We start from the raw sequence: 26,858 nt of genomic DNA on the forward strand, positions 1-26,858 counted from the left end.
TTCCTTTCATTCTGGACCATTGCTCAGCCTTTATAGTTCATGACCATGACAATTTTAGAGTTCAGGCTGGTTATTTTGCAAACTGTCTCTCAGCAGAGATGTATCTGCTGGCTAGTCTCGTGCTATGCTTTTATCAGAAATCTCACAGGTGTCCAGCTGCCTCCGTCTCATACCATGTCCGCTGTCTGGTGCTGCTGATGGGGGCTCTAACTCCCCCAACTGCTAGCATGTGCATGCTGGGCTCGCAGGGCTAGAGGCTGGAGGCAAGTCTCACGGCTAGTCAGGACCCTCAGCTCAGGATCCTGACAAGTGCTGTGGCAAAGCGAGAACTTCCTCCTACTGCCCGGGGCTCCAATGGGGGCCTCACGACTGGGTCAAGGCCAGCCGTGTGGCCTTCATGGCATCATCCTTACAAGCCCCCTTTCTATGTTCCCATTTTCATTCCACAAATGACACACAAATGTCCTATCTTTATTTTTTTGATTTATTTATTTTGAGAGAGTGAAAGAGCATGTGCACACAGAAGGGGCAGAGAGAGAGAGAGAGAGAGAGAGAGAGAGAGAGAGAGAGAATCCCAAGCAGGCTCTGCACCATCATCATGGATTTCAGCAGGACTTGAACTCACAAACCGTGAGATCATGACCTGAGCCGAAGTCGGACACCTAACCAACTAAGGGACCCAGGTTCCCTGTCTTATCTTTGTTTTTTTAAAAAGTGTTGGGGCGCCTGGGTGGCTCAGTTAGTTAAGCATCCGACTTTAGTTCAGGTCATGATCTCACAGTTCATGGGTTCAAGCCCCACATCGGGCTCTGTGCTGACAGCTCAGAGCCTGGAGCCTGCTTCAGATTCTGTGTCTCCCTCTCTCTGCCCCTCTTCCGCTCACTCTCTGTCTCTCTCAAAATAAAATAAAGACATAAAATTTGTTTTTAATAATAAAAAATAAAAAGTGTTGCTGCCAAAGTTAAAGTCCCCTTTGAACATTCCCCCTCTTCCCAGTGTCTTTTCCCTCTTCCAAAAGTAACCAGTTTCCAGTTTGATGTGAGAGCTGGGAAAAATGTTTCCCAGGAAAAATATACACTATGCAGCATTCTTTCCAAAAAAAACCCAGTCATGCTATAGGCCAGTCTCATAGGAATTTTCCTGGCAGGACTTGAAGACTGAGCTAATTATTTTCAGCTGCATCATCATGGTCCTGCTGTCCCGCCGGTGGTGTGGAGACTCTAGAAGCTACTTAGCTGATCCCCTATGGATGGACACTTAGGTTGTTTCCAGTATTCTGCTATTATGAAGCACACTGCTCTACCCACCTGATCCAGGGCCTCTCTGAAGGATGTGCCTACTTTGGGGAGCCCAGACTGTATCAGATTCCCTGGACTCCTCCTCAATTAAGGGATGAGGAGGGTCTAATGTGCCTTTATTCACTCAACCTATTAGAAATGCAGAATCTTGAGGGGCGCCTGGGTGGCTATGTCAGCTGAGTGTACAACTCATGATTTCGGCTCAGTTTATAATCCCAGGGTGATGGGATCGAGCCCTGCTTTGGGCTCTGTACTGAGCATGGAGCCTGCTTAAGATTTTCTCTCTCTCTCGGAGGGCACTTGTGGGGATGAGCACTGGGTGTTATATGGAAACCAATTTGACAATAAACTATTTGTAAAAAAAAAAAAGATTTTCTCTCTCTCTCTCTGCCCCCACTCATGCTCTCTATGTATAAATTGAAAAAGTAAATAATAAAGAAATGCAGATTCTTGGGACCTCTAAGAGCAGCTGGGTTGGATTTTCACAATGTGTTTCAAGGAATTTTAGGGTCCAAGACAGTATGGGGGACAGAGAAGAGGAATTAGCTGGTGAGTCTGGACCCTGACCCCACTCCAACCAGAGCGCCCCTGCTTTTCAATTTCAATTTTCTTTTAAAAATGAATATTAGCTATTTTAAAATCCCACAGTCTCTGCTGTAGCCTGACCCCTTCACCTGCACAGGGCTCCTTTCTGCATCACACGTTCCGGAACTTCTCCCATTCATGCAGCCGCCAGCCGCGGACTGCTGGTGATGCCACACGGCCCCTAACGAGCTCCCGGCTGACAAACTACAAGGGTCCCTGCAGGTGCCACCCTCGTGCCTGGAGGCTGGCATTTTGGTATGTTCCCAGCTGTGCCCTCGTACGCCCCTCGACAGCTGTCCACGTTCCGGTGGACCTTCTCCGGCTCGCACTCAGTGGCCTGTTTCAGTGTTCCCAAATCTTCCTGTGTATCAGGGGGTTAAAATGCATGCTGCTGGGTCCCCCTCCCAAAGGTTCTGAAAGAGTGGATTTCAGGGAGCCCAGGAAGGTACATTGTTTTAAAGCTTCACAGGGGGGTCTCAGGGGAGCAGGTCCAGAGCCCCATGTTGCAGACGGCGGGTGGGGGCCTCTCTCAAGCTCGGCGCCCAGTCAGTCTGGAGGGCTAGAGAATCATATGTTTTAACCACAGTTTGGTTAAACTGTGGGAATTGCTGAACTGATTAGAATCCATAGGACTCATCGATCAAGCCAGGGTTTCTGAAGGGGGGGGGTGCCTCGGTGTGCTGGACATTACAAGGCGGATGGCTGGGCCCCACACCACATCTGCCAGAAATGACTCTCTGGGAGAGTGACCTGGGGATCTGGATTTTAAGCGAGTTCTCCAGGAACAGACAGTGAGTCCAACCTCCTCCAAGTCCCTCAGGGATGAGGGCAACAGGATTGAAGAGTGGAATGACTGATCACCAGTCACCATACGCAGGGGTGGCCACACTGGCTGTGGTGCAGACCTCCCTATCTCCACCCCTCCCCCGCGGGCCTTTCAAAAAGCTCAGAGGGACAGACAGACATGACCAGCGCATACAAATAGAACCCCACTTTATTAGCAGTTAGTTCGAGATTGTACATTAATGGAGGAAGGTTCCCGCTTTTAACACAACCCAAAACGGCTGGTTCGAGAGCCCTGATCAGGTGAGCTGGGTAGCATCCCCTCTCCCCCTCTCCCCCCCAACAAGGGAAGGAAACCTCTGTCTGCTCCCCTGGCGTGCCCCCCACCCTCTCCAGTCAGCCCTCTCCTCTCCCCAGGAAATGACATGAATTTCATGCACAAATTACACAAGGAGCCCTCTTGCTTATAATAAAAGCTAGCACAGTCATAGAAAACCCTCTCCTCCTTCATTCCCCTCAAGGGCCAGAGAGACGAAGGAAAGAGGGAGGGAACAACTTATTAGGATAAAACACAGCCAGAGTCTCCCCAGGCCCTTGACACTGACCCTTCACAAAGCCCATGCCCGTCCCCTGTGGGAACTACAAAAACCTCTGGCTGTCCGAGCTGGCAAGAGCAAGCCCGGGGGAGGGGGGAGGGGGACGGTAGCCAGCCCGCGGTTGCAAACCAGGCACCCAGCATTGCCTTGAGGGCAGGGGTCTGGGCCCTCCATCCTCACTTCGCCTAGAGCAGACCTGCTTCCTTCTCTGACATTTGAAAACCCCTGCTTTAGCCCCATCTGCGCATGCTGTAAATGGGGAAATTGAGGCCCTGGGAGGAAAGCTGTCACGCAGCTACTAAATGCACCCAGTTGGGACAAAATTTCACATCTCCTGCCTCCAGCCCAGTGCTCTTCTCCTCACACCACAACTGGGCAGTTCCCCAGCTGGGCCCGTCCTGGTGTATCCCAGGGGCCTGGCTCTGCTCCAGTGCACACAGACCGTGGGCCTCTGGGAAGTAAACACCAGGAGGCCACAAAACAGAGAGAGAGAGAGAGAGAGAGAGAGAGAGATGCTATTTGGTGCCCTGTGGTCCATCGCCGGGATCAGAGGGGGTAGCACAGGGTCTTCTGAGCCAGAGAAATTTCCTCCCCAGCGAGCCCAGGCTCCTCCCCGTAGTCCTCCCCCTGAACTGCAATGGTTGCCCCCCTTGCCTTCCCCTGGGCTCCTGGAACTCCACCCGGCTCTTCTGCTGGGTTGGCACTTGGTGCAGGCAGCAGTAGAGGGGCATCTCAGGCTGGAGTGAAGTTGTCACATCAGCACAAAAGGCAAAACTTCCGACAGCCTGAATTACCCTTGACAGCGCAGGGGCTGGAGGACCGTGTTCTGTAACACCACAAAGAAACGATCAGACAGATCTAGAATGTGGGATTTCGATGGGGCAGCAGGCCCGCTCGCCTCAGAAATAATGGCATTATAAAAAATCAAAGTGAGCAGAGAGAGGATTTTTCAGCATTTCAAGGGACTGAACAAAAGCCATGGTTACAAGATGCAGTGAGTGTGTGCACCTTGACAGGATCCTGATTCCCCAACCGGGTACGAGTTACTTGGGGGACAGTGAACGCAGACCAAACAGCAGATGCTCTTAGGACATTGCTGCGGTCTTCAGTGTGAAACAGGCCAATATGGAGGACGGCGTCCTAACTCGGAGGGGACGCAGGCGGAAGCATGTGGTAAAGTCTCATGACATTTGCAACTTACTTTTGAACAAATTCAGAAAAACATATATGTAGACAGAGAGAGAACAAGTGTGACAAGATGTTCACTTTAAACCTGGTTGGAGGGTCGTGGGTGTTCAAATTAAAATAATCAGTGAAACATGTTTTCACTTGCTCCGTCACCAACAAACCCGTGGGACGCCTCCCTATGGAGACCACCAATCTCTGGGGATCAGCCTCGTTTCCCTCCACTGGGAATAGATCACGGCTCCCTCCGCTGGGCCCCCAAGGCGCTGGCTGCGTTGACTCACGGGCTTGGAAGGGGGCCATCTTTAAACTTCAGGTTCATCCTCCAAGCCCAAGATGCCTGCACCACGGGTGGCTCTAGAACACCTAGGGACTCGGGCAGCCGCGTGTGACCCTCACACCTGTGTCCACCTCCCGCCAAGGCTCAGGGGGGTAGGGCAGAATGGATGGTGGAGTCAGCTACATGACCTGAGCTGTTTCTCTCTCTCTCTCTATTTTGATTTTGTGGCCCAACACAGTGAATTAGCGAACATTAGAGATGCTGAGATGCTGTACCCATTTGCTCCTCTCACGTCCGGGATCTGTGTGCTCAGCGGCTGAGAGCCCCTAGAGGGATTTATCTGCCCCTCCCCCCCAATATCCACAGGTCCTGGCAATGGGTCCACAAGAAAGATTCATTATAGCAGGAAGGGAAGTAGCAGTGACCAGACAGAACATGTGGCAGGTCAAGTCCCTAGCCTCCCAGAAGAGCCCGGACAAAAACTCTCTGATATTTCCTCCGCTCCCACAGGGTCCCACAGGGCCTCGACACTGCCTGCTCCTTCCTGGAGCCAGAGGCAGAGGGAAACGGGGCTGCCTGCCCACTAGGCCTTCTGAGCTCCCAGAGGCAGGGGCAGGCATCTAGACACAGAGGGTAGATTTCAGCACGTGGAAGCTGTAAGGTCCTTACGGGCCCGGAGCTTCCCCCGGGGGGAAGGGGGGCCTGGGGGGACAGGGAGGCCTGGGGTCTGCACTATGGAAGACCCCATTCTGAGAGTCTGGGCTGGATCCCAGGCTCAAAGGCCCCGAGAAGAAGCGCGATGGGAAGGCTTCTCTCGCAGGGCAGCGAACCCACACGTGGCCATTCTGCCGAGAAGCCACCCAGTGAAGAATTTGAGGGGAGGGGACAGGTTCAGGGATCAGCCAGCCCCAGCCCCCCGCACACTGGGGAAAGGACCCTCTTAGGGAGAGTGAGGCGGGACTGCAAATGCAGATCAGGGACTGAGAAGGCTCAAAGGCACCCTGGCTGGGAAGGAGTGGTTTGTCCCCTATCCTGGAATGACCACGGGTGTGACTGAGGGTGGGACAGGAACCTGGCACAGAGTAGGGTCCCAAGGATGGGCTCAGAGGCAGTGTGGCGTTGGAAGAAGAGCACTGGACTCGGAATCGGGAGCCTCGGATGCAGTTCTCAGCTCTGCCTGCACCCAGTTCTGAGACATGGGTCAAGGAGGCTGCCTCCCCTTTCTGGGCCTGTTTCCATACCATCAAAGGACCCTTCCAGCCCCAAGATGCTGGAGGCTTCCGAACAGGACGAGGCTCTCCAGAAAGGGCTTCCTGGACGTGGGCTGGAAGTGGACCTGGCAGTGGGAGGGGCTGGGGACAGGCGCCCAGCCTTCGTCACTTCACATTGTTAAAGAAGGGGGTAGGAGCAGGCCCAAACCAGAAGACAGCCCTGAGATCCCATGGTCTGTGGGGGGCCTGGAGACCGTTCAGAGGGTCACAGAGGGCCGCCCGGCTCCCAGGGCAGCTCCCAACCTAGCACCATGTGAGGGGGAGGGGACAGGCTGGCCTTCGGCCTCCCAGCCACCCTCTCCAGCCCAGCTGTTGCCTTTGGCCAGAATTCCTCCAGGGTCCCTGAGCTTCAGGAAGCCAGGTTTCCTGGGAGGAATAGGTGTTCCCTGTTCATCTCCCTGCCACCTCTGTTCCCGTAGCCCCAGGGCAACCACGCCACTCGGGGAGGGAGCAGAGACCTCTCCAAGGGACACCTCCAAACTGTCTCCTGGAGGCCCCAACACATGAGGACATGCCCCCCTCCTCCCTTCCGTCTCATTCCCTAGCACTGAGATGTGACACTGGGGCTTGCCACCATTTTGTATGACTGAATTAAAAATAAACCCAACCAAAAAAAATATAATATATATATATATACACATTATATATATATATAACACAGTGCGACCCCAGCACCCAGGGTATAAACTCTGGCACCAAGAGAAAAACAAAATATTAAAATACTTTAGCTTCTTAGTATTCGGGAGGGGGGTTAGGGGGTCTCTAGGAGCCCTTGGCCACAGGTAGCTGGGGCAAAGCCATGGATAGCAGTCTGACCCACTCTGCCCAGTGTCTGCCAGGGGCCAAGGTCGGGTGGGGCGTGGGGACAGCATATGTACAATGGGACATGTATACTGGCAGACTCCTGAACCGCCTCAGTCTTTTACCACAGGAAACACCACACGTCATATCCCAGGGTGAGGAACGGGGGTAGGGAGGCCTGGGTCTCTGGGTCCAAATGGCACGGCAGTGCCCCAGGGTCCTGAAGAGGCCCCAAGCACTGGGTGGATACTGTAGGAATCAGCGATTCTTTACCTCAAAGGGAAGGTGAGATGTGAAGGTGGTAACCAGAATGTGTGTGGAGGTCCAGAGGTCTCTTGAGGTGGCCACCCCCACATCCAGCCTAGTGACTCTGGGTCCCCGGCTGAACCCTCTGAAGTGCCTGGCTCAAAACAGTCAGGGAACCATCCAGTCTCTCTCCCTGGTTTGGCAAAAGGCCCAGCTGGGCTCTTCTCCCTAGTGTCTGGAGGAACAGGGAAAATATGGCAGCTAATACTGAGGGAATACCCTGCCCGGGGCAGGGAGTGATGGGATGAAGGGGAGGGTAGAACACAGTGAGGGACAGAAAAGAGTCTCACAGACTCCCTCCTCCCAGGAAGTGGCCTCCCCCCGACAGGAAGTGGCCTCTCCCCGACAGGAAGTGGCCTCCCCACGGAAGGCTGTGAACAGAATGGACCCCCGGTGGCTAGGGAGGTCCGGAGGCAACAGACCCAGCCCGGGATGCTCTGAGGGGCCTGCGGACCCGCCCGGGCTCTTCTCCTGGCCCTGCCGGGGCCTCAGCCGAGTATTGCTCATACGTGCTTGGCCAGCCCGGGCCCAGCTCCCCACTGCGCAGGTCAGTCTGGCTCAGCGTGCGGCAGGCCGTGCAGGCCGTCTCGAACGTTGCGTCTGGCGGAGGTGGCTGCGGCTACCTGGTGTTCTGGAGATCCTCCCGCAGCCAGGTGGGCAGTGTCTGGCCCATCTTGTACAGCAGCTTGGACAGCTCGACGTTGTGGTCCCGGTAATAGTCCTTCAGGAAGGCGCGGGACTGGAACAGGAAGGAGAGAGGGGTCGGGTCTCAGTGATGCGCTGATTCAAGAGGGGTCCCCCACCCCCCACCCCCACTCTGTCAGCGTCAACCCACACGCAGATGACTTGTTCGCTGTCTTCCTCAAAACGGCAGCTTCCAAAAGCAAACTCCTAGAGAGCAGGCCACCAAAATACAGTGCACAAGGTCACAATTCTTGTGACGGGGTAAAAGGGAGAATTGATTAAATAACCGGGGCAACAGAGAGTCAGTCACAGCGTGTGACCTTTCCCTTCATCCTTTGGACATGCCATTCTCTCCTGTGAGAACAGCCATTCCTCTTGGCCTGGGTCCACATGTCGCCCCTTGTTGCAGGCCCAACTCCAGAGACCCTCCCCTCCCTTACCCCCCCACCCCACCCCCCTCATTAACGTCCAGTGGCATCTCGTGTTCTGAATTCCCACCGCACTTGCGTGCAGCTCTCTTACTGCATGAAGCACCTGCCCCCTTTTTTATTGGTGTGTGGGACTCCTCTCCCTCCCAGACTAGGAGTCCCTTGAAGGCAAAGCACATGTCTGAATCATCCTCAAAGCCCAGGGCACTCCGCCTGGTGATAAATACTCACTTGACCAAATCAGTTCTGACCCACCACGTCCTAGCTTATAGTTCCTCCTTTTTTTTTTTTTTTTAAATATTTTTATTTATTTCTAGGAACTATAGGGGCGCCTGGGTGGCTTAGTCGGTTAAGTGTCCGACTTTCGCTTAGGTCATGATCTCGCGGTTCGTGGGTTCGAGCCCCGCGTTGGGCTCTGTGCTGACTGCCAGCTCAGAGCCTGGAGCCTGTTTCAGTCTGTGACTCCCTCTCTCTCTGACCCTCCCCTGCTCACGCTGTCTCTCTCTCTCTCTCTCCTAGAAATAAATAAAACATTAAAAAAAAAAAAAAAAAAGAACACCATCTAAGGGGTGCCTGGGTGGCTCAGTCGGTTAAGCATCTGATTCTTCCTATTGGCTCAGGTTACGATCTCACTGTTTGCAGGATCTAGCCCGGCATCAGGCTCTGGGCTGACAGTGTGGAGCCTGCTTGGGATGATCTCTCTCCTCTCTCTCTCTCTCTGCCCCTCTCCCTTCTCTCTCTCTCAACATAAATTAAAAAAAAAAAAAAAGAACACCATTCAAGAAATACCAAGGCCATTAGGGTGCCAAGTGCATGGTAAAGTGGGGAGGGGATCCCTGACAGTTAGGGACCCCCTCCAGTTATCCGGCTGCCTAGGCAGTGTGTCCACTTACATCCAGGTCCATCTCTGGGTATTTCCGGCCTTTGCTTTTGCCCAGACACTTGGTTTTTCCTCCTTCAAGCAGCTGGCACCAAAATCCTTTCTTTGGATCAAACCTGTGGAGTTGGGGAAAGCCTCTGGATGGGAGCTGGCCCAGCCCATCCCCTTCCCACCTGAAGGCCATGTTCACAGACCTTAGGAGGGGAGGAGCCTAGACCATGAAACCCACTACCCTAAGCCCACTCTGGAACCCACAGGTGGATAGATGCGTGGGTCTGGTGTTTGCATCTGCTGGCCCGGGTTCTGCCCCCAGGCTACACTCAACGTCCCTGCCCCTTCTTCCCAGCAGAAGGCAACTCCCATGCTCTGAGTCTTCTGTCCTGGTGGGGCGGCATGAGTCCGCCCCTCCAGCAACCCATAACAGAATTCCAGAGATTCCTGGGACATCTTTTTCTGAGCCTTCACCTACTCAGGGCTGAGCAGCTTTTTTCACCCAAGAACCCAACAGGGAAAACAAGGTTAGTGGGGGTTTTTTGTTGTATTTAAGCATGTCCAGCACTGAGAAGGTCTGGCTTTTGGAGCAAATTTCAGAAATGACAGAGCAAGACTGCCTTCAGGATTCGAAGTCATGCTGGGCCTTCAGAGGCTTTTTGGGGGCGATGAGATCTGAAGCTGCCAAGGGGAGGGGAGGAGGCACACTGGCATCAGAACTCAACCCCAGATCAGGAACCGTTAGGAGCTCCTTGGGTGTGAGAAGAACCGGAAAACAGAATTCACACTTGGCAGGTGAGGGAGACGGATTTCTGGATGGGTCACAGGGTAGGCATAAAGGAGGAAGACGATGCTGGTGAAGATGAAGATGAGTTCTGAGCATCAGGACATGCCAGGCACTGAGCTAAGAGCTCTGCATTCAATACAGTGACCCCTGGGTGGTAGGGATTGTCACTTTTATCTCCAATTTACAGAGAAGGAAAGTGAGGTTTGAACGAGTGCAGACACTTGTCCAAGGTCATACAGCTCAAGAAGCAATGGGCCTGGGACCCTAACGCAGGCACCTCTGGTGCCACAGCCCGTACCCATAGCCGCCATTCCTGCCTGCCTGAAGGTGGAGAACTACTTCTCTTCTTCACCTTCAACTTCCAAGACAGCGAGAAGAGAACGTTCTTGCTACATGACCTTCCCAAAATGGTAGCCAGACATGGTGACTTCATTCTGCCCTCTCTTGAGACTCCCTCCTACCCCCATCTGGCTGCGTGAGTCACTTGTCTGGGACACAGCACTAGGGGACACGACTCCCCATCCCTGAGCTCTTGCAACACAGACTGGCACCTACTCAGTCTGGGGAGGGCATTCTCAGTGCACTTGTGCCAGGTTCTGAGTGAGTGAGATTACTAGTTGTCAACAATACTTATGGTTTCCGTTTGTAATTAAATCAAAATCTAATGCTAAGAAACTCTTACAGGGAACTGGGGCTGTTCAGTGGTAGTCTAACTTACTTCAAAAAAGATTCTGAAAATGTTCAGCACAGACTGACAAGAAAACCCCAGGGTTGGGACTGACCAGAGTAGAACATATTTATCACCTCCGTTTTTCTTGAGTTGATACTTTTATTAATATGACCCACATCATATTAATATTAGCTTTTCTGCTAGACAGCTACCAAGGATATGCACACTTTCTAACACTTGGCTATAACTCGAATTAATTTGTGTCTCTTCCATAATCATTCTAGCCTTTGGCTGTTTGGTCCAGGTGTCTGCTCAGAAAAATCACCCTAGTGAAAAGCCAAGGCAACACTCACGCCAAGGTTTTGTGGTAGTCAATAGTGTTGGTCACCCCAAGGAACTTTTGCACTGTGTCCATCACTTTGGCGGGTTCTGTTCGCAACAGTTTGCCATCCAAGACCAGAATCTGGGAGGGAAAGAAGAGGGAGAACAGGGGGATGATATGAATGTGTGTTTACTCCAGGGGCAGACAGGTTCCCAGCCTTCTGGTCGCAGCAGCCACTCACAAGCTGGGGACTCTGCGCTCTGCGGCCTCTGCCTCGTCTTCCCCTTGGGAATGGCAGGCAACCCCATGCCTCAGTCTCCTACAGTCCAACTCTGTGCCAGGTTCCCTGGACTGATGTCATCCTCTCCTAGAGATGAAGCCATCTCCCGAGCACAGCCTGCCCCTCACAACCCTCACCTCTCTGCCCCTCCCCAGGCCTCCAGCCCGAAGCCCTTCTCCTGTGACCCGGCCCTGCCTCCCTTTCCCACCAGGCTCCCTTACCTCACCATATCCCTCCCCTCCTCCCAGGAGGGTAGCCCTACCCTGGGGCTTTCGGGGTCCCCTCAGGGACATAGAGCCCCTTGTGATGGGACAAGGGCTCAGGAAATTCTCACCCATCAGCCTTGGGACAAACAAAAATGACAAGACATTGGAGGCTCTCCTCCAGCCACAAGCCGGTATGGTGAGTGCCCTCCCAAGGGCAGGGCTGGGCAGCTACCTGGTTGGCGTGAAAGGCGCTGAGCCAGCGCTCGATGTGGGTGGCGTACCAGCCGGGGACCAGGCAGCGGCTCTGAAGGGCACGCAGCTTCGTGGACGCGTCAGGCCCTGCCGTGATCACCTCGTGAAAGGTGTACTTCAGGGCCACTGGGTCATCGTGGGCTCGCTGGTGCTGTGGGCAAAGGACGGGGGTCAGAAGGTCGCGTGAAGGCCACAAAGGAGGCGGCGTTCTTGGGGCAGCGGCCGAGAGGTGGCCAGAAGACCCTGGGCTGGAGCCAGGGTTCAAGTTCTGGCTCTGCCTCTCACTGCTCTCCAAGCTGGGGAACACATGGCCCCTTGGAGCCCCAGTTTTCCCATCTTTGCAAGACGGGAGCTGGACTAGATTGGAGCTTCCAAGTGTTGGTCTCCCGCTCACCACCTGTCCGATGTCTGCCGTGTCCACAAACCGCGTGCATGTGCCAATGTCAATGCCCTTGTGATTTACATCCACTCATCTTCCTTATTCACATAAATCTATTCCAGCATAAAAGTCACTAATGCCTCCATATATAGAAGACCAGAATCAGTTATCACATAAAGAAGGTAATCATGGGGCGCGTGGGTGGCTTAGTCGGTTAAGCGTCTGACTTTGGCTCAGGTCATGATCTGGCGGTTTGTGGGTTGGAGCCCCGCGTCCGGCTCTGTGCTGACTGCCAGCTCAGAGCCTGGAGCCTGTTTCAGGGTCTGTGTCTCCCTCTCTTTCTGACCCTCCCCTGCTCATTCTCTCTCTCTCTCTGTCTCTCAATAATAAATAAACGTTAAAAATGTTTTAAAAAGGTGATTATTCATAAAACCAATAAAAATAAAGCAGTGTTCTCAAGTGCCAGTCAGATGCACGTCTGCTACAGGCGCTGAGCCCAAAGTTTGCACTCTCTGTTGAAAACAGAGCTTCGCAGTGTTAGGAAGGGCTTAGGAGCCATTGACACCAAATTGAAAATGTCTCCTTTATGGAAATCACAAGGTGTTAGGGACTGAATATTTGTGTTCCCTCCCTCAAATTCATATATTGAAGCTCTACCCCCTGAAAGTTGGTATTTGGAGATGGGACCTTCCGGAGGTAATTAGGGTGAGATGAGGTCATGAGGGTGGGGCCGCCATGATGGGGTTAGTGCCCTTATAAGTAACATCAGAGAACGCTCCCTCCCTCTCCCTCTCTCTTCCTCTCTTTCTCTCTCCCTCCCTCCTCTCTCCCCCCTTCTCCCTTTCCCTCCTTCCCTCTCTCTCCTTCCCTCCTTCTCTCCCCATCCCACTCCCTCCCTCTCCCTCTCTCCCTCTCCCTCCTTTTCTCTCTCTCTCTTCCTCCCTCCCTCTCAGTCTCCCTCTCTCTCCTTCCCTCCTTCTCTCCCTCCCTCTCCCTCTCCTCTCCCTCCCTCCCTCCTTCTCCCTCTGTCTCTCTCTCTCTCTCTCTCTCCCCCACCGACTCTGCCCTGTGAGGACACAGTGAGAAGGTGACTATCTAAGAGGAGGAAGGGCACTCTCACCAGGAACTGACTCTGCAAGCCTCCAGGACTGTAAGAAACACATTCTGTTGTTCAGGCCCCCAGTCCGTGATACTGGGTTGTGGCTGCCCGAACAGACTAAGGCAGGCTTGCGAAAGAATCACAAAGGTTTGAACCACCTAAAACAATGTCCTGGGGCGATCAGCATCCAGACACCGGGAACCTGCCCACTGTAGGTAACTCTCATGAGCCCCCCACACCCCGCACCCCGCACTGAGGCTCAGACACATCTCAGGGTGGGGAGTGAGAGAAAGGGGCCCTGTGGGACCAGAGCAGGGCCTGCACCTGCCGACTCTGTGGACACACTGAAGCCCCAGAGAGGAAGTGGCTGGAGACACCCGGGTGGACAGGCTCTGAGAGAGGCAGGGAGCCGCTGCAAGTGGCCAAGCCTGAGGAGGCCTTCCTGGACCAGCTGGTGAACACCGCCCCCATACCCTGACACTGGGTCATTATCCCAGGAAGACTGGCAGGCAGCAGAAGAAACCCTCAAAGGCTCAAGTCTCAGCTTTTCGGTAAGTCTAGTGGAATGGTGCTCCAAAAAAACTGTTAGGTCACTGAAGTTACAGAAAGTTCTAGCTGTTCCATAGTCAAGTAGGAAGTAGGAGTCCAACCCTCTCTATTGCAGACAGCAGCAGGGTAAATTCCTTACCTGCTCAGGTGTTTGCATCCTCGACCATGAATGGAGACCCCTACGCCTTATCCTTCTCTGAATCCCCACCCCCACCTGGCGTAGTGCCCAGTGAGGGGGCCAGTTAGTATGGTCACTGCTCACTGAATAGGTCTCATCTGGGTGGAGCCAGCTTCCACATCTTATTGGTCAGAATCAGAGTCAGGAGCGGCGATGGAGCTGGGAGGCTGGGTAGGCCTCGTGGATTTCTGCCCGTTCCCTCTACGAGGCCAGAAGCACTGTGGAGGGGCTCCATTCCTGCCCGCCACCCCATTCCTAGCTTGGGCCTGACACATGGCAGGCGTGAACTCCGTATCTGCTGAATGAGTGCGTGAGTGGCGGAGTGGTAGGCAGAGCCCCGTGCCCCTCAGTCAGGGCTCCGCCCCAGCCCCGGCTCACCTGGTACCAGGAATAGGCCCGGTCCGCTGGGTTGATAAGGATGGTCAGGACCTTGGCCTTGGGCAACAGAGCGGCTGCCCGCCGGGGCGCCACTTCCGAATCAAAGTAGTTGGCGCTCTTCTCAAAGTAGAAGTCGGAGGTGGTGTTGGAGGGGATAGGGAAGAACTCCATGTACCTGCGGGGTTCAGAGAGAAGAGCCCACAGGCAAGAGTCATGAGGAGGGGCAGAGGGTGCAGCATGAGAGGCTGGGGGGAGGGTCCCCGGGGGTAGAACTTCAAAGAGCAAGCAGGGCACATTGATCCCATGGACTTGCTTTGGGAGGGGTCCTGTGTAGATGGCCACCCGGCAGTCTCCCTTTTGCGAGTCCATTCCTTTTCAAGGGGGACCTGGGAGTCAGGAGGATATGAAGACTTACGGAAGCCACATGGGTTGGGAGGCATGGGATGGGAGTCGTGTCTTTGAATCTAAACAAGATGCTCACAGTTCAACCGACAGGGCCCTAACTCCCCTTGCCTCCAGGGGGCGAGCTGGGACCCTCCGACCCCAGGAAGGGCCAGCATGGGCCCGAGGAATGCCCTCAGCCACCTCCAGAGTCCGGGGTTTCTTTCCTGACCTAGCGTGGCACTTTCTAGGCTGCCACTGTGGACCAGGAGACAAAGGGAGGGGGAGTGTCTCCTCCTCCTAGCCACACCCCTCCCGGCCTCACATGGGTCAGTCTGATGGCTTTCCAGAGAAAGCTCCCATATCTCAGCCAGACTGACGTCCACGCCAGCCCTTTGGGACCAGCTCTGGGTTGAGGACAACTTGGAAAACTAAATGAACACTCCAGACCCTCCCAGGGGCATCTACTCATGCAAAATAGAAGAACAAACACAGGGGTCCCTAGGTGGCTCAGTTGGTTAAGGATCCGACTCTTGATTTCAGCTCACGTCATGATCTCACAGTTTGTGAGGTCCAGCCCCACGTCGAGGCTCTGTGCTGACAGTGTGGAGCCTGTTTGGGATTCTCTCTGCCCTCCCCCCACCCCCACTCGAGCATACCCTTGCTGTCTCTCTCTCTCTCTCTCTCTCTATATATATATATATATATATATATTTTTTTTTAAAGGAAGTACAACTTCAGGGGTTTATGGGAGCCAAAGCCCACAGGCCCACCTTCGGTAAGGTTGTAGGCTCCCTCCTGTATCCTACAGGGAGGTCCCAGGAAGGCCTTTATCAGAACCACCTGAGAGCCTGTGAGATTCCTGCACCCACTTTACGCCTACTTAAAAAATCAAAATCTTGGGAATAGGGCTGAGGAATTGCTAGCTCTCTCCTGTTTCTGAATTTTCGTATTTATTTTTTTCTTGTCTTTGTTTTAAAATTCCAGTTTGTTAATATACAGTGTTATATTAGTTTCAGGTGTATTTCTGAATTTTCTTTATGAACTAGCATCTGTACACCCACCATCCATTGTCTGTAACACCTAAATTGGGAGAGCTCTGAAAACAGAAGCTTACCTCCACCCCACGTTTGAGGCAAAGCTGTTTGGCAGCAAAACCCGACTTATGAACCTGAGTGTAAATATTCACAGAGTTTGCTATAGACACACCAACTGATGTATTTGCTATTGGGGTACTTGCTAATGGGGTGCTGCCCCAGACCTGCTGAAAATGTTGCTGAATATATGATGTCACACTGCGTTACCTCCCTAACATTGGAGGGAAGGTGACTTCCAGTAGCTACAATGGGATTTAGACAAGAGATAATAGACACATTAGAGATTAGAGGTAGGCAGGTAGGTAGGTAGACAGAGAGACGATAGACAAGAGAGAGAAAAATACAGAAAAATACAAAAAACTACACAGAAGAATGCCCATAATCTCTCCACCCAGGCAAAACACTACGTTAAAATAAAAAAACAAGAGTAATAATATGTGTATAGGGTAAGAAAAGGCAAAGAGTAGAGAAAGATACACATTGAAAAAATCGGAGTGTAAAACTCTCCCCACGGAGGCTCTGCACCCTGCGCTCACCTAGGTGATGGGTTCTGGCGGGCAGCTGCATTTTCAACCACCTCCCCAGACAACCCCCCAAGGCTAGCAAGCCCACTCCGAAGGGCTCACAAGAATGCCTCCTGCTCCACTGTCAGATAAACACAGTTGAGAAAGGCCAGCTCTTGGGTCAGAACACTCGGATCTTGGCCCCTGCTCTGTCCCCAACTCTCGGGACCTTGGGCAAGTCCCTGTCCTCCTCTGGGACTCAGGATGTTTGCCGGGCAAGCAAGGGAGGGGTTGGCTCCAACTTCTAGCAGTCTCTGACCCCAAGTGATATGCAAAGGGGCAAAGGACTTCCTCGTCAAATGTCCCGGCCCATGATAAGGCGCCAACATCATGATTCAAGGGTCACTGAGCTTCGTCCCTGTTTACAGGAACTTTGGTTGGGGATGAGCAAGTACCAGCTGCTTCCTGCTGTGAACCACAGCCGCCCTCCACCTCCCCCCCAACTCCCCCCCCCCCCCCCCCCCCCCCGATTCCACGACAGCCTTCTCATCCAGCTCTGGACAGAAAGGGCCACTCACCAGTCGATGCCTTTGTGGTAGTTGTGGCCATTAAAAAACTGGATCTCCTCAAAGGTCTCTGAGCTGGGGTAGTTGCTGCTGAGGTCGGGATGCATGCCCAGGAACAGGTAGAGGGCTGTGGTGCCTGCAGGACGAGAGGGCAGCTGAGACCAGCTGGGCCCAGCCCCAACTCAAGGATGGAGTCTGCCATCCTGGGTTCCGAATCCAGCTCTCTGTGCCTCACAGGGAGAGCCTGGGGAAGTCCCTTTCCCGCTCTAGGGCTTCATTTCTTCATCTATATGAAGAAGGATTTCACGAAATCCAGGATGGCGAATACAGGGCATCCCAACTCCTGCAGCCGCCGTGGACATCAGTAATCCATCACGGCATTCCAAACGCTACACAGGAACTTGGCTTCAGAATCCTCCCAGCCCCTGGACTCCAGCAGCCAATTGATTAGTGTCTTCTCAGAATCCCAGAGCTAGATGGTTTCCAGTTCTGGGCTCTATCCTCTGACACTTGGGAGGAGCTAAGAGAAAAAGGAGCACAAGACCCTGCAATCTGTTGATGTGAAGAAATTCTTGAAGGGCGAAGAAATTTGACTCGAATGCCTTTTCTTCTGGGTGCTCTCCCCTCACTCATACTCTCTGCCCACTTGACTGTACAGGACCTACTTCCTCCTTTAGGGAGCTCATTCCTTTCCTGGGTGGGAGTCTACGGTTTATATGCTATGAGGAGAGATCTTGGAAGAGAAGGAGACTATAGAATTAGTTTACTTAAGAGGTTAAGCGTTGGGGACCATAGAGATAGGGATTCAAGACTTGAATCGGTCATTTCCTAACTGAATGTGGGGGGGAGGGTCACTTAGTTTCTCTGAGCCTCAGATGTTTTGATCTGTAACACGGGAGGACCCATTCATGCCGCAGAGTGTGTTTGTTGGCAAAGACTTAGCAACCATATCACCCCTTCTCCCTCTTGTGTCTCTGGCAGACACGGCTAATCGATTGCCCTCCTCTGTGTACTGAACCAGTTTGGCACTGCTCAAATCTGCAGAGCAGCTGATCTGGGCTTCTCTGCCTCGACTCAGAGACTCCCCGGAAGATGCAGAGTGAGCTCCCTGAGGCTGGGGTTCAGGACAGAAAGAAAATTCCACGCCCATCCTCTACCCCCTCCCCACTTCCCTACATGACAGGCAGTTCCTGTGCATCCCAACTTCACTCTCACTTCCTGGGAAAGAGGGGGAAGAGCTCTCGGGAGTGGACCCAGGGCACGGTGGTTCCCAGAATTCTGTGGCTGAGACAGCAGGCCGTGGGGGACATGGGCCAAGAGGAGAGAAACTTGCCTGTTTTCTGCGGGCCAATGATGAGGAGCTTTGGGAAGCGGTCACACGTCTTCTCCTTGGACCAGATGTCTTTGTGGCGTTTGTCCTCACAGGGGTCCTAAAACGACAGTGGAGGGAATGCTGGCGGCGGGGGAGGGGGCGCAAACCTAATGAATGGGCTCTCCTGGCACAGGGATGTGTGGCCATTACAGTGCTGCCAGGACACGTCACTACACGTGTCCTTGTCGCATCCCCAGCTCAGGACACTGAGCTGCGAGCAGGCAGGGGCCGTTTCTGGTTAGACCTGGCAGAGCTTCAGCCCAGTGCCTGGCGCGTAGCAGGGGCTCATGAGCACCTCTTGACTTTAACTGGATGAGCTGTGGCTAAACCAGGGGTCAGCGAACTTTTTCTGCAGTTTAGTAAATCTTTTGGCAAATGTTTTGTAACTATTTTAGCCTCGAGTAATATCTGGTCTCTGTCACAACTACTCAACTCTGTTGCTTCAGCACAAAAGGGGCCATGAGCAGTACTTACAACAATGAGTGTAGATGGACTTCAAGAAAACTTTATTTATAAGAACAGACTGCAGGCCAGATCTGGCCCATGAGTCATGGTTTGTTGACCTCTGGTCTGAACTATGAGACTGCCATCGATTCCTGCGTAGCTTCTGTGTCCTGATTTTGACAACCCCCAGGGATCGACTTCCCCAAGAGCTGTCCCTCAAAACTTCCCATCAGTCCCCTCTCCTGTGGCACAGAGCCTATGAGGATGAGAAGGACTATCTAAGAGTCTAACCAGGCCATGGGGCACCTGGTTGGTTCATTCGATAGGGCATGTGACTCTTGACCTCAGGGTTGGGAGTTCAAGTCCCATACTGAGTGTGGAGATTACTGAAGGTTAAAATCTTAAAAAAGTCTAACCAGGTCAGGCAGCTGCTTTGACCCTCACTTGATCTACACTGTGTTCCTTTTCAGGTTTGTAATGCTTTTTCAGGTGTGTACGAGTATGCATGCATGTGGGTCTGTGTGGGAGGGGCGTACACACGTGTGTGACAACAAGTGAGTGTGCCCCTGCTGGCGAGCAAGTGTGTGCCTGAGTTTGCACTTGTGAGAGCATACGAGGGTCTGAGGGCCAAGCCCAGGTCTGCAGTGCGGGCCTGTGAGTGGTGGGCATTCCCCGCTCTGCGACAGGACACCTGGGCCATGGCCCCGCCCACCCACCCACCTGCCAGAGCGGGTCCTTCTCCTCAGAGAAGATCTGGAAGTACTTCTGTGCCAGCTGCACGGGCGGCAGCGTCTGCAGCCGGAGGTTGGTCCAGGAGTGCAGGAAGCGCACCAGGTGCTTGAAGGTGTATAGGCCCAGGCGGTCATTCCCATAGTTGGACAGGTGTGTCATGAAGATGCTGATCTGCTCCGGGGGAGGAGAGGAGGGGGGCAGAGCTGCTCAGCATCTGAGGCACCTCCACCCTCCCCCCCTTCTGACTCTTCTGGTCTTGCGGTGGCTTGCAGACTCACTCTGCGACCAGTCCAAGGTTTACCGGGGCCATTAACACACTCGCTGTGTGGTCTTGACCGAGGCACAGCCAGGTGAATCCAGGTTTGACTGACCACCAACTATTACAACCCGGAAATGGGGAACTGACCTACTGCGCGGTCACTTGGGCATTCCTTTGTATTTTTTTCGGTGGGGTGTTCATGGAAGATAAGGAGTACTTGGTTACCCTGTAAAGCTGAATAACACCACCACTTCATATCTACTTAATACTACTAAAGCGTGGATGATTATTTCCATTTTACAGGTAAGGAAAGAGAGGACCAGAAAGTTCAGGTGAATAGTTTAAGATATATGTATTATATTTTATATACGTGTATTTATATATGTATTATATAGTACATATATTATACATGTATTATATAGTACAGTATATTTACATATGTATTAATATATGCATTATATATGTAACTACATACGTAGCTTATAGATCATGATTTACTATGTATATTAATATACAACATTCATGTATTTATACACACACAAAGAGAGGGAAAGAGAACATAGACAAAAATGCTAACACTACTGCCTTGAAGTACATGATTATGAAAGGAAAGAAAAGAAGACAACTTGATTCCCGTCACACAGTGAGCAGGGACAGAGGCAGCGCTGCGGAGTGAGCTTCCCGACTCCCGGCCCTCCTGCCTGCTTCCACCTCCTCCTCCTGAGGCCCAGGAAAGCCAGCGGGGCTGCAGACAGGCTGTCTGGCATCTGCTCCCTCCCCACATGCCAAGGGCTACGGAGCACTCACAGGATTGAGGAGCACGGTGAGAAAGAGCTCGCCCCCATTGATGATCTTGTCCAGCTCGCTGGAGCCGCCAGGGTACTCACTGTAGAAGATGGTGTGCGTGAAGAGGCCGCAGGTCTGCCGCGGGAGGACCTGGGGTGGGGCAGGGGAGAGCTGTGGCATCTCTGGGCACAGATGGGGGCCCGGGACCCTTCCTCGGGAGAACAGCCAGGTGTCCCCTCAGAAAAGGCAGCCCCTTGTGCAGCCACTCAGCCCACGCCCTTGGGGGTCTTCTCCCCACAAAGACCACGGGCCCGTGCCTTTCACGTACTTAACAAAATGAGCAGATCCCAAAGTAACAGAGACAGGCAAGGGAGAAGGTCTGTCTGGCGAGGGTCCCTGACCTGCCAAGCACCCCTCCCAGTCACACCTGCAACCCCCTCAACAGCATCAGAACCTGCCTGGCAGTGCTCTCAGCCACGCACTGGTTTAACTGCTGATTCTCTGTCTCCTCTCATAAAACTGGACTCCAGGATAGTCTGGTTACCACCTCATCCCCAGAGAAAAATCCAGAGGTCAGTGCATGGATGGACGGACGGATAAAAGGATGGACAGATGAAAGCATGAGTCCGGCCTTCCCACATATGCCTCATTTGGACTGTTGACAACTCATTCTTCTAGTGTCTCAGGCCAAAAACCCTGGAGTCATCCTTGACTCATATCTCCCTCCCACACCTCACATCCAGCTCATTAGCAGATCTTGTTGGCTCTGACCTTCCAAATGAGTCCAGAATCTGACTGCATCCCGACTTTGCACCCTGGCCCCAGCCACCACTAGCTCATCTGGAAGACCGCAGTGGCCTCCCAACTGTCTCCCTGCTTCCCGCTTTGTCCCCGGAAGTCTCCACGACTCACAGGAGCCAGAACAATGGAAATCTTTCTAAAATAGGAGTCTGGTCATAACAGCGCTCCATGGAAACCTTCCCATCTCAGGAAAAAGCTAATGTCCATCCAATGGCCTTATGTGGCCCTACACAATCAGGCCCATGACCTCTCCGACCTTATCTCCCCCTCACTTGCTCCCCTCCAGCACAAGCCACCCCAGGGCCTTTGCACATGCTTTCTCTGTCCTGAATGCTTTTCCTCATATAGCAGCATGGCTCACTCCTAGGAGGGCCCTCCCTACTCACTTTAGTTCAGTCAGCTTCTCCTCTTGTCTGGCACTCCCTGTCTCTCTTCCCTGCTTGACTCTTCTCCATGGCCCCACCACCATCTTACTGTACACTACTTGTGTTACACATTTATGAGCACACTGTCTATCTCCTGCCACTAGAATGTCAGGTCTATAAGAGCAGGGACTTTAGTTGATTTTGTACACTTCTGTATCCCCAGTGCCTAGAAGAGGGACAGAGACAAAGTATAAGCTCGTGAGAAATGTTTAAATGAGCAAATGAATGAGGCCGAGGCCTGTTCCCAGTCCTTACCAGAGATCCCTTTCACAAATGTTCATCCCCTGATCCCCTATCACAAAAGCTACGAAGGAGCTCCTGACAGGCCGGATTGACAGGCCACCGTCCCTGGGGGGACCGGCCTGAAACCCGGGGCCAGCCCGCTGAAGCCGTGCTTCCCCAGACGATGCGTGTGCACCGGCCTCACGGCCGCCGGGGACCCACTCACCATGATGCCGTTGTGGATAAAGCCGCGGCGGTAGCGGGCTGGCTTCAGGTGGGGGTACTCCTCTGTGCTGGTCACGCGGATGCTCCACACCTGCTTCCAGGCCTCGTACAGCTGCACATGCACAGGGTACACGCCCGAGTGGTGGGGCGCCACGGCATAGCCCATGTCTGTGGGAATGCCGTGCTCCTGGGGGGAGGAGGGCAAAGGCTGGGTGAGCATGGAGTTCCTTCCCCACTGGGCCTTACTTCTCCTTTGTAGACCAGGAGAGAGCGATCAGAGGCTAGAACGGCAGGGCAGTGGGCCCAAGCCCTTGAGGTACAAATGGGAACGCTGAGGCCCAGGGAGGGAAAGGGATGTGCCCGGAGTCTTGGAGTGAGGGACTGACCAAGCTGGGGCTCTTAACTGTCAGCCCAGAGTTCTTACACTCTAGCTCCCAGGAGTGAGGAGCAAGCACAGTCACTTTTCCTGCGGGTCGTGGCCTTGGATTGGCTGGTGGGCCCAGGCTGAGCCCATACCTGGGCCTCATTCCCTCTTCCCTGAGCACCAGCCGCAGCCTTCCTGAGCCTTCCACTCTGGCCTGAAGGAAACAAGCAGGCCTGGATTTAAGTCCTGACTGGGCCTCGTCCTAGCTGGTGTGGTCTCCCTGAGCATCGGTTTCTTATCGAAAAGGGAGAATATCGAGAACTACCTCTCGGGGCCTCTGCGAGGCTTCAGAGACAGTGGTTCATAAAATGCTATCAGACGGAACTGCCAAAGCCGTTAGAGGCCGGCAGTCCGGACCCCCAGCCCGGCCCCTGGCCCGACCAGCTCCGCCCCGTAGGGAATCTTACTCACGACAGCGAACTTCTTGTTCAGGGCCATCTGCTCGGCCAACACCGACTGGTTGTGGAAAAGGTGGGGCTGCATGTGGCTCCACATGTGGGGAAACCACCAGAACTCCTTCACGTACGACAGCAGCAGGTCATCCCCCGCGTCCTCAGCGTCAGTACCTGCCACCAGAGCACGGGCAGCTCGGCCCAGCCCCCCACCATGAGGCTCTCCCGCCTGGGCTGCTGCCGGCGGGAGGGAGTACCCAGCCCCAGCCCACCCGAGAGCGCTGCCTGGGAGAGGTGCCTGAGCTACAGCATGGGAGCAGACAGACAGAGCCCCACCCCGGGGCCCTGCATTCTAGACTAGAGTGTAGATTTCACTCAATGCGTGACTTCGGCGGGTCTGTGTCCTCTCTGGGCCCTCGGGCCCCGGGGTTGCAACCCGTGGTTCAGAGGCAGTGATCACAATGGTTTCTCCTAGCTCTGACATGCCTGCTCTGATTCTGTTCCTGTCTTCCTATTGGGCCATCTGGCATTTGTCTTTCACTTAATGATCGGAGAAGCTCTTTAAACACGCACAGGATGTCTAATCCTGTCTCGTGCATGTTGCCACAACTCCTTCTGATATGCTGGAGGCTGAGAATATGAAAAATGCACGCAGACAACCCAGTATTGCTCTTATTTGGTTTTAGGACCCTGCTGAACACTTTCCCCTCAGAACTGTGTGGTTTTACGGTTTTTCCTAGAATTCAAGAGAGGCTGTCCACACTGTGGCCCAAGCAGGATATCGTTAGGGGAAATATGTACTGCGGAGGACTGCTCGGGGGTCTTTCCCTCTTGCCCAGCCCAGAAGGTCAGCATTTGAGGACCTGGGGGAAGCCCAGGAGAAGAGGGAAGGCATGAATCAGGCAACCTACACCTTCAACCTCAACCCTTAAGACTTGAAAATAAAAACAGGGTGCCCGGGTGGCTCAGTCGGTTAAGCGTCTGACTTCGGCTCACTCAGGTCATGATCACACGGTTCATGGGTTCGAGCCCCCGTATCGGGCTCTGTGCTGACAGCTCAGAGCCTGGAGCCTGTTGTCTCCGTCTCTCTCTACCCCTCCCCTACTCATGCTCTGTTTCTCTCTGTCTCAATAATAAATTAAAAAGACTCGAAAATAAAAAGGCAACAGCCATCTCTGGGGTGGGAACAACTATAGGACGTTCTTACTTTGTATACTACATGTTTTTGTGATGTTCTTAAAATTCAACCAATTACTTTTTAAAGCAGACAAATAATTTTAAAAGACGGAGGTAAGGGGGAGAGAAGAGGGAGAAGATATCCCCAAAAGACAGCGGAGCCTGAAGGGCAGGGAGGCCTGAGTGGGGGCTATCGTATTACTGCTGTCCCCAAATGCCTTCCACCTGGGGCTGTGACTGCTCTGTGGGCTGTTGGATCAGGCGGAGGCCACAGGGGTCAGCCCACCTGCTGCACTCAAGGACACAGATGCTGAGGGCCCCTGGAGGTTGCTCATGGGAGCAGAGCCAGGCCCACTTACCTGTGTGGAAGAATTTCCCTGAGTAGCCCAGGTTGAAGGTGAAGTTTGGGATATGCGTGCGTAGTTCATTCTGCGTATCAAACAGGGCCTAGGATAGGCAGGGGAGGAAGGAGCGTGTGAGGGGGAAGCCAGGAGCTCCCTGTTCTTCCCACTGACGGCTCAGAAAGATCCTGCAGGACCAGCTGCAGTTTGTAGGGCCTGGCAAAAAATGAAAATGTGGGATTCTTGCTCCAAAATTACTTAAAATGTCCAGAAGGCACCCGCAGAGCATTGACCTTGAACAGGCCCCTTCTGAGTGTGGGGTCCCACAGCCACAGAGCCAGCCCTGTGCCACCACCTCCACTAGGCCTCTGGCGAAGGAAGACCTGACTCTAGCCTGGCTCTGCTCTGTGTCCTTGAGAAAGCTTTGTGACCACTCCAGGCCTCAGTTTCCCCAACTGTGAAATGGAGATAATAGTATCTCCCTGATGGGGCTCTTGGGATGATTAAATGAGGTACTGCATATAAAACTGCCAGACATTTTGGTAAGTAATGTAAGTGGTGACGTCGCCATGTCCGTGGTCACTGCCACCGTGAGCCTCCTCTCTGTGTCTGTCAAATGTGAAGGATCTCTCTCAGTAAGTGCAAGGCTAATGTCACAGGATTGTGGCTTTTCAAAAGATGTGCTGTGTACCCAGCAATGCAGTGTCCTCATGCAATGGCACATCCCACGCTTGGCAAGCCAATGAAGGGACGCTGACGCTGTGGACCAAACATATGCTTGTACTCTGTAGTCGGGACTCCAAACGTCCCCACCCTGCACAGTGCATGAGGCCGCTACGAAACCCACAAGACCCTGCTGTCAGGGTACTTCGCAAGCTGGAAGTCATGGCCCTTCTGGGGCCGCCGCCTCCAGCAATCTCCAAGACCAAATACTACCTGACAGATGTGCATGCTCGAGATGTGTGGCCTTGGGCAAGTGACTTCACCTCTCTGAGCCTTAGTGCCCTCCTCCGCAAAATGGGACTTCCAATAATACCCACCTCACAGGGCTACTATGGGATCAGATGAGGCAGTACACAGAAAGAGTGAAGCACAGAGCCTGGTGTTTGCCAAACCTTGAATAAGCAGCTGCTGTTGGCATTATTTAAATTGCACTGTACAGCCAGTACTGTACCAGCTAATGAGGCGACATTCATGTCCCTAAAAGAAAGGCTTAGTTGTGGCCTGTGCTTGGGATAGAGGGACGGGGGGGGGAGGGAGAAAACCTCTGCCCTTTCAGATGCACAAGGATGTTTAAGGCAAAGGGGACCCTGGCTGGAGAAGCACTTTGCCATCTGCACGGAGCAGAGCATGCGGAAGAGGGTGTCTCTCTTAGTATTCTTCGACAGAAATAGCTCCAAACTGTTATCATCCCACCTCACTGCAAAAACGGGGAAAATAAGAACCAAAGAGGGCAACTCAGGGCTGATGGGGGGCACGGTGAGCCCCGGTAGCCTGGTTTCCTCGTGGGATCAGCTGTGAACCAGTGCCAAGGACCCTCCCAGACAGGCAGCCGAGACTGCGGTTGCAGTGGAGGGAGTGGAAGACCACACAGTCTACTTTGTTGGAAGTGGGCTATGGCATCGCATGAAGCCTCAGAGCTGGAAGGCTCAACAGGAATCATCTTTAACACTTTCTTTCAACAGGACCGCCCTTGAGGAAGTGATATCTCAGGAGCAGACACAGTGCGTAAAGCAGATCAAAGACAGCCCGCTCCCGCGAGATGGGAGCCAGGAGGGCTTCGAGAGCCTGGCCTGTCTGCACATGCCCCTCTGTGAACCCCCTGGGGGTGCCAGGAAACAGCCTGACAACCTCCCATCCGCCCCTCCTGTCAGTTCTCCACTGAAGCTCAGACACCAGAAGAGACCGCACAGGTGTGCCAGTCAATGTAGGGTCAAATTGGTCTTGACTCCACAGACAGTGCCTGCCTCCCAACACCATTCACTGTGTTCTCCTCTGGGGGTATAAGGAAGAGGAGAGTGTTCGCTCCTGACCCAGGCAGGAAGACCAGTGCTCCCGCAGCCCCCCCACCCCACCCAGGCCCCAGGGCCAACCCCAGCAATGGCTGCGGGATGCCAGGGAACGCAGCGCCCACTCGTGGACTCTCAGACTCACGTAGGAGGAAAGCGTCCTTGGCGATCCTAACATCAAAGGGAAGCCTAGGGTTGGTGCTAATCTCGTAAGGGAGGGCCCTGCGTCAGCAGGCAGCAGTATCTGGGTAGGATTTAATCCCCGGGCTTTGTTTTCCTTGGCTCTACTGTTGTGCTTGCCCTCTGACAACCGGCACTGATTTCCCCATTTACACTAGCGATCGCTTCCTTTGCAAAGAACTCTGAGTAAAACAGAGTGGATGAAAACTACGTTTTAAAGCTTCCTTAATGATCCTGATCTGGAGGTTTCTCTTCAGCAGTGATGCATGTGAGTCAAATTTCATGGTTTGCAAAAATGCTTTTACATACACTTTTGTTTGGTAAACACTTTTAGG

General features: G+C 53.4%; 1 protein-coding gene across 3 annotated transcripts in view; it reads right to left on the bottom strand.

Annotated features, from left to right (window-relative positions):
• Nucleotides 1-2,859: 2,859 nt before the first annotated feature.
• Nucleotides 2,860-26,858, bottom strand: part of NDST1 (N-deacetylase and N-sulfotransferase 1) — a 63,824-nt gene continuing 39,825 nt past the window's right edge. For all 3 annotated transcript variants that reach the window (XM_039239465.1, XM_039239467.1, XM_039239466.1), the window contains exons 4-15: nt 24,353-24,440; nt 22,837-22,991; nt 22,003-22,188; nt 20,350-20,478; nt 19,272-19,454; nt 18,069-18,165; nt 16,748-16,871; nt 14,189-14,363; nt 11,586-11,756; nt 10,899-11,008; nt 9,111-9,213; nt 2,860-7,844 (exon numbers count right to left, since the gene is read on the bottom strand). In XM_039239465.1, the coding sequence (XP_039095396.1) occupies nt 7,725-7,844; nt 9,111-9,213; nt 10,899-11,008; nt 11,586-11,756; nt 14,189-14,363; nt 16,748-16,871; nt 18,069-18,165; nt 19,272-19,454; nt 20,350-20,478; nt 22,003-22,188; nt 22,837-22,991; nt 24,353-24,440 (1,641 nt within the window). In that variant the 3' untranslated portion in view covers nt 2,860-7,724. The remainder of the gene's footprint in view (nt 7,845-9,110; nt 9,214-10,898; nt 11,009-11,585; nt 11,757-14,188; nt 14,364-16,747; nt 16,872-18,068; nt 18,166-19,271; nt 19,455-20,349; nt 20,479-22,002; nt 22,189-22,836; nt 22,992-24,352; nt 24,441-26,858) is intronic.

Source organism: Hyaena hyaena, unplaced genomic scaffold (genome assembly GCF_003009895.1).
Source record: "Hyaena hyaena isolate Hyena2069 unplaced genomic scaffold, ASM300989v1 scaffold_157, whole genome shotgun sequence".
Lineage (NCBI taxonomy): Eukaryota > Metazoa > Chordata > Mammalia > Carnivora > Hyaenidae > Hyaena > Hyaena hyaena.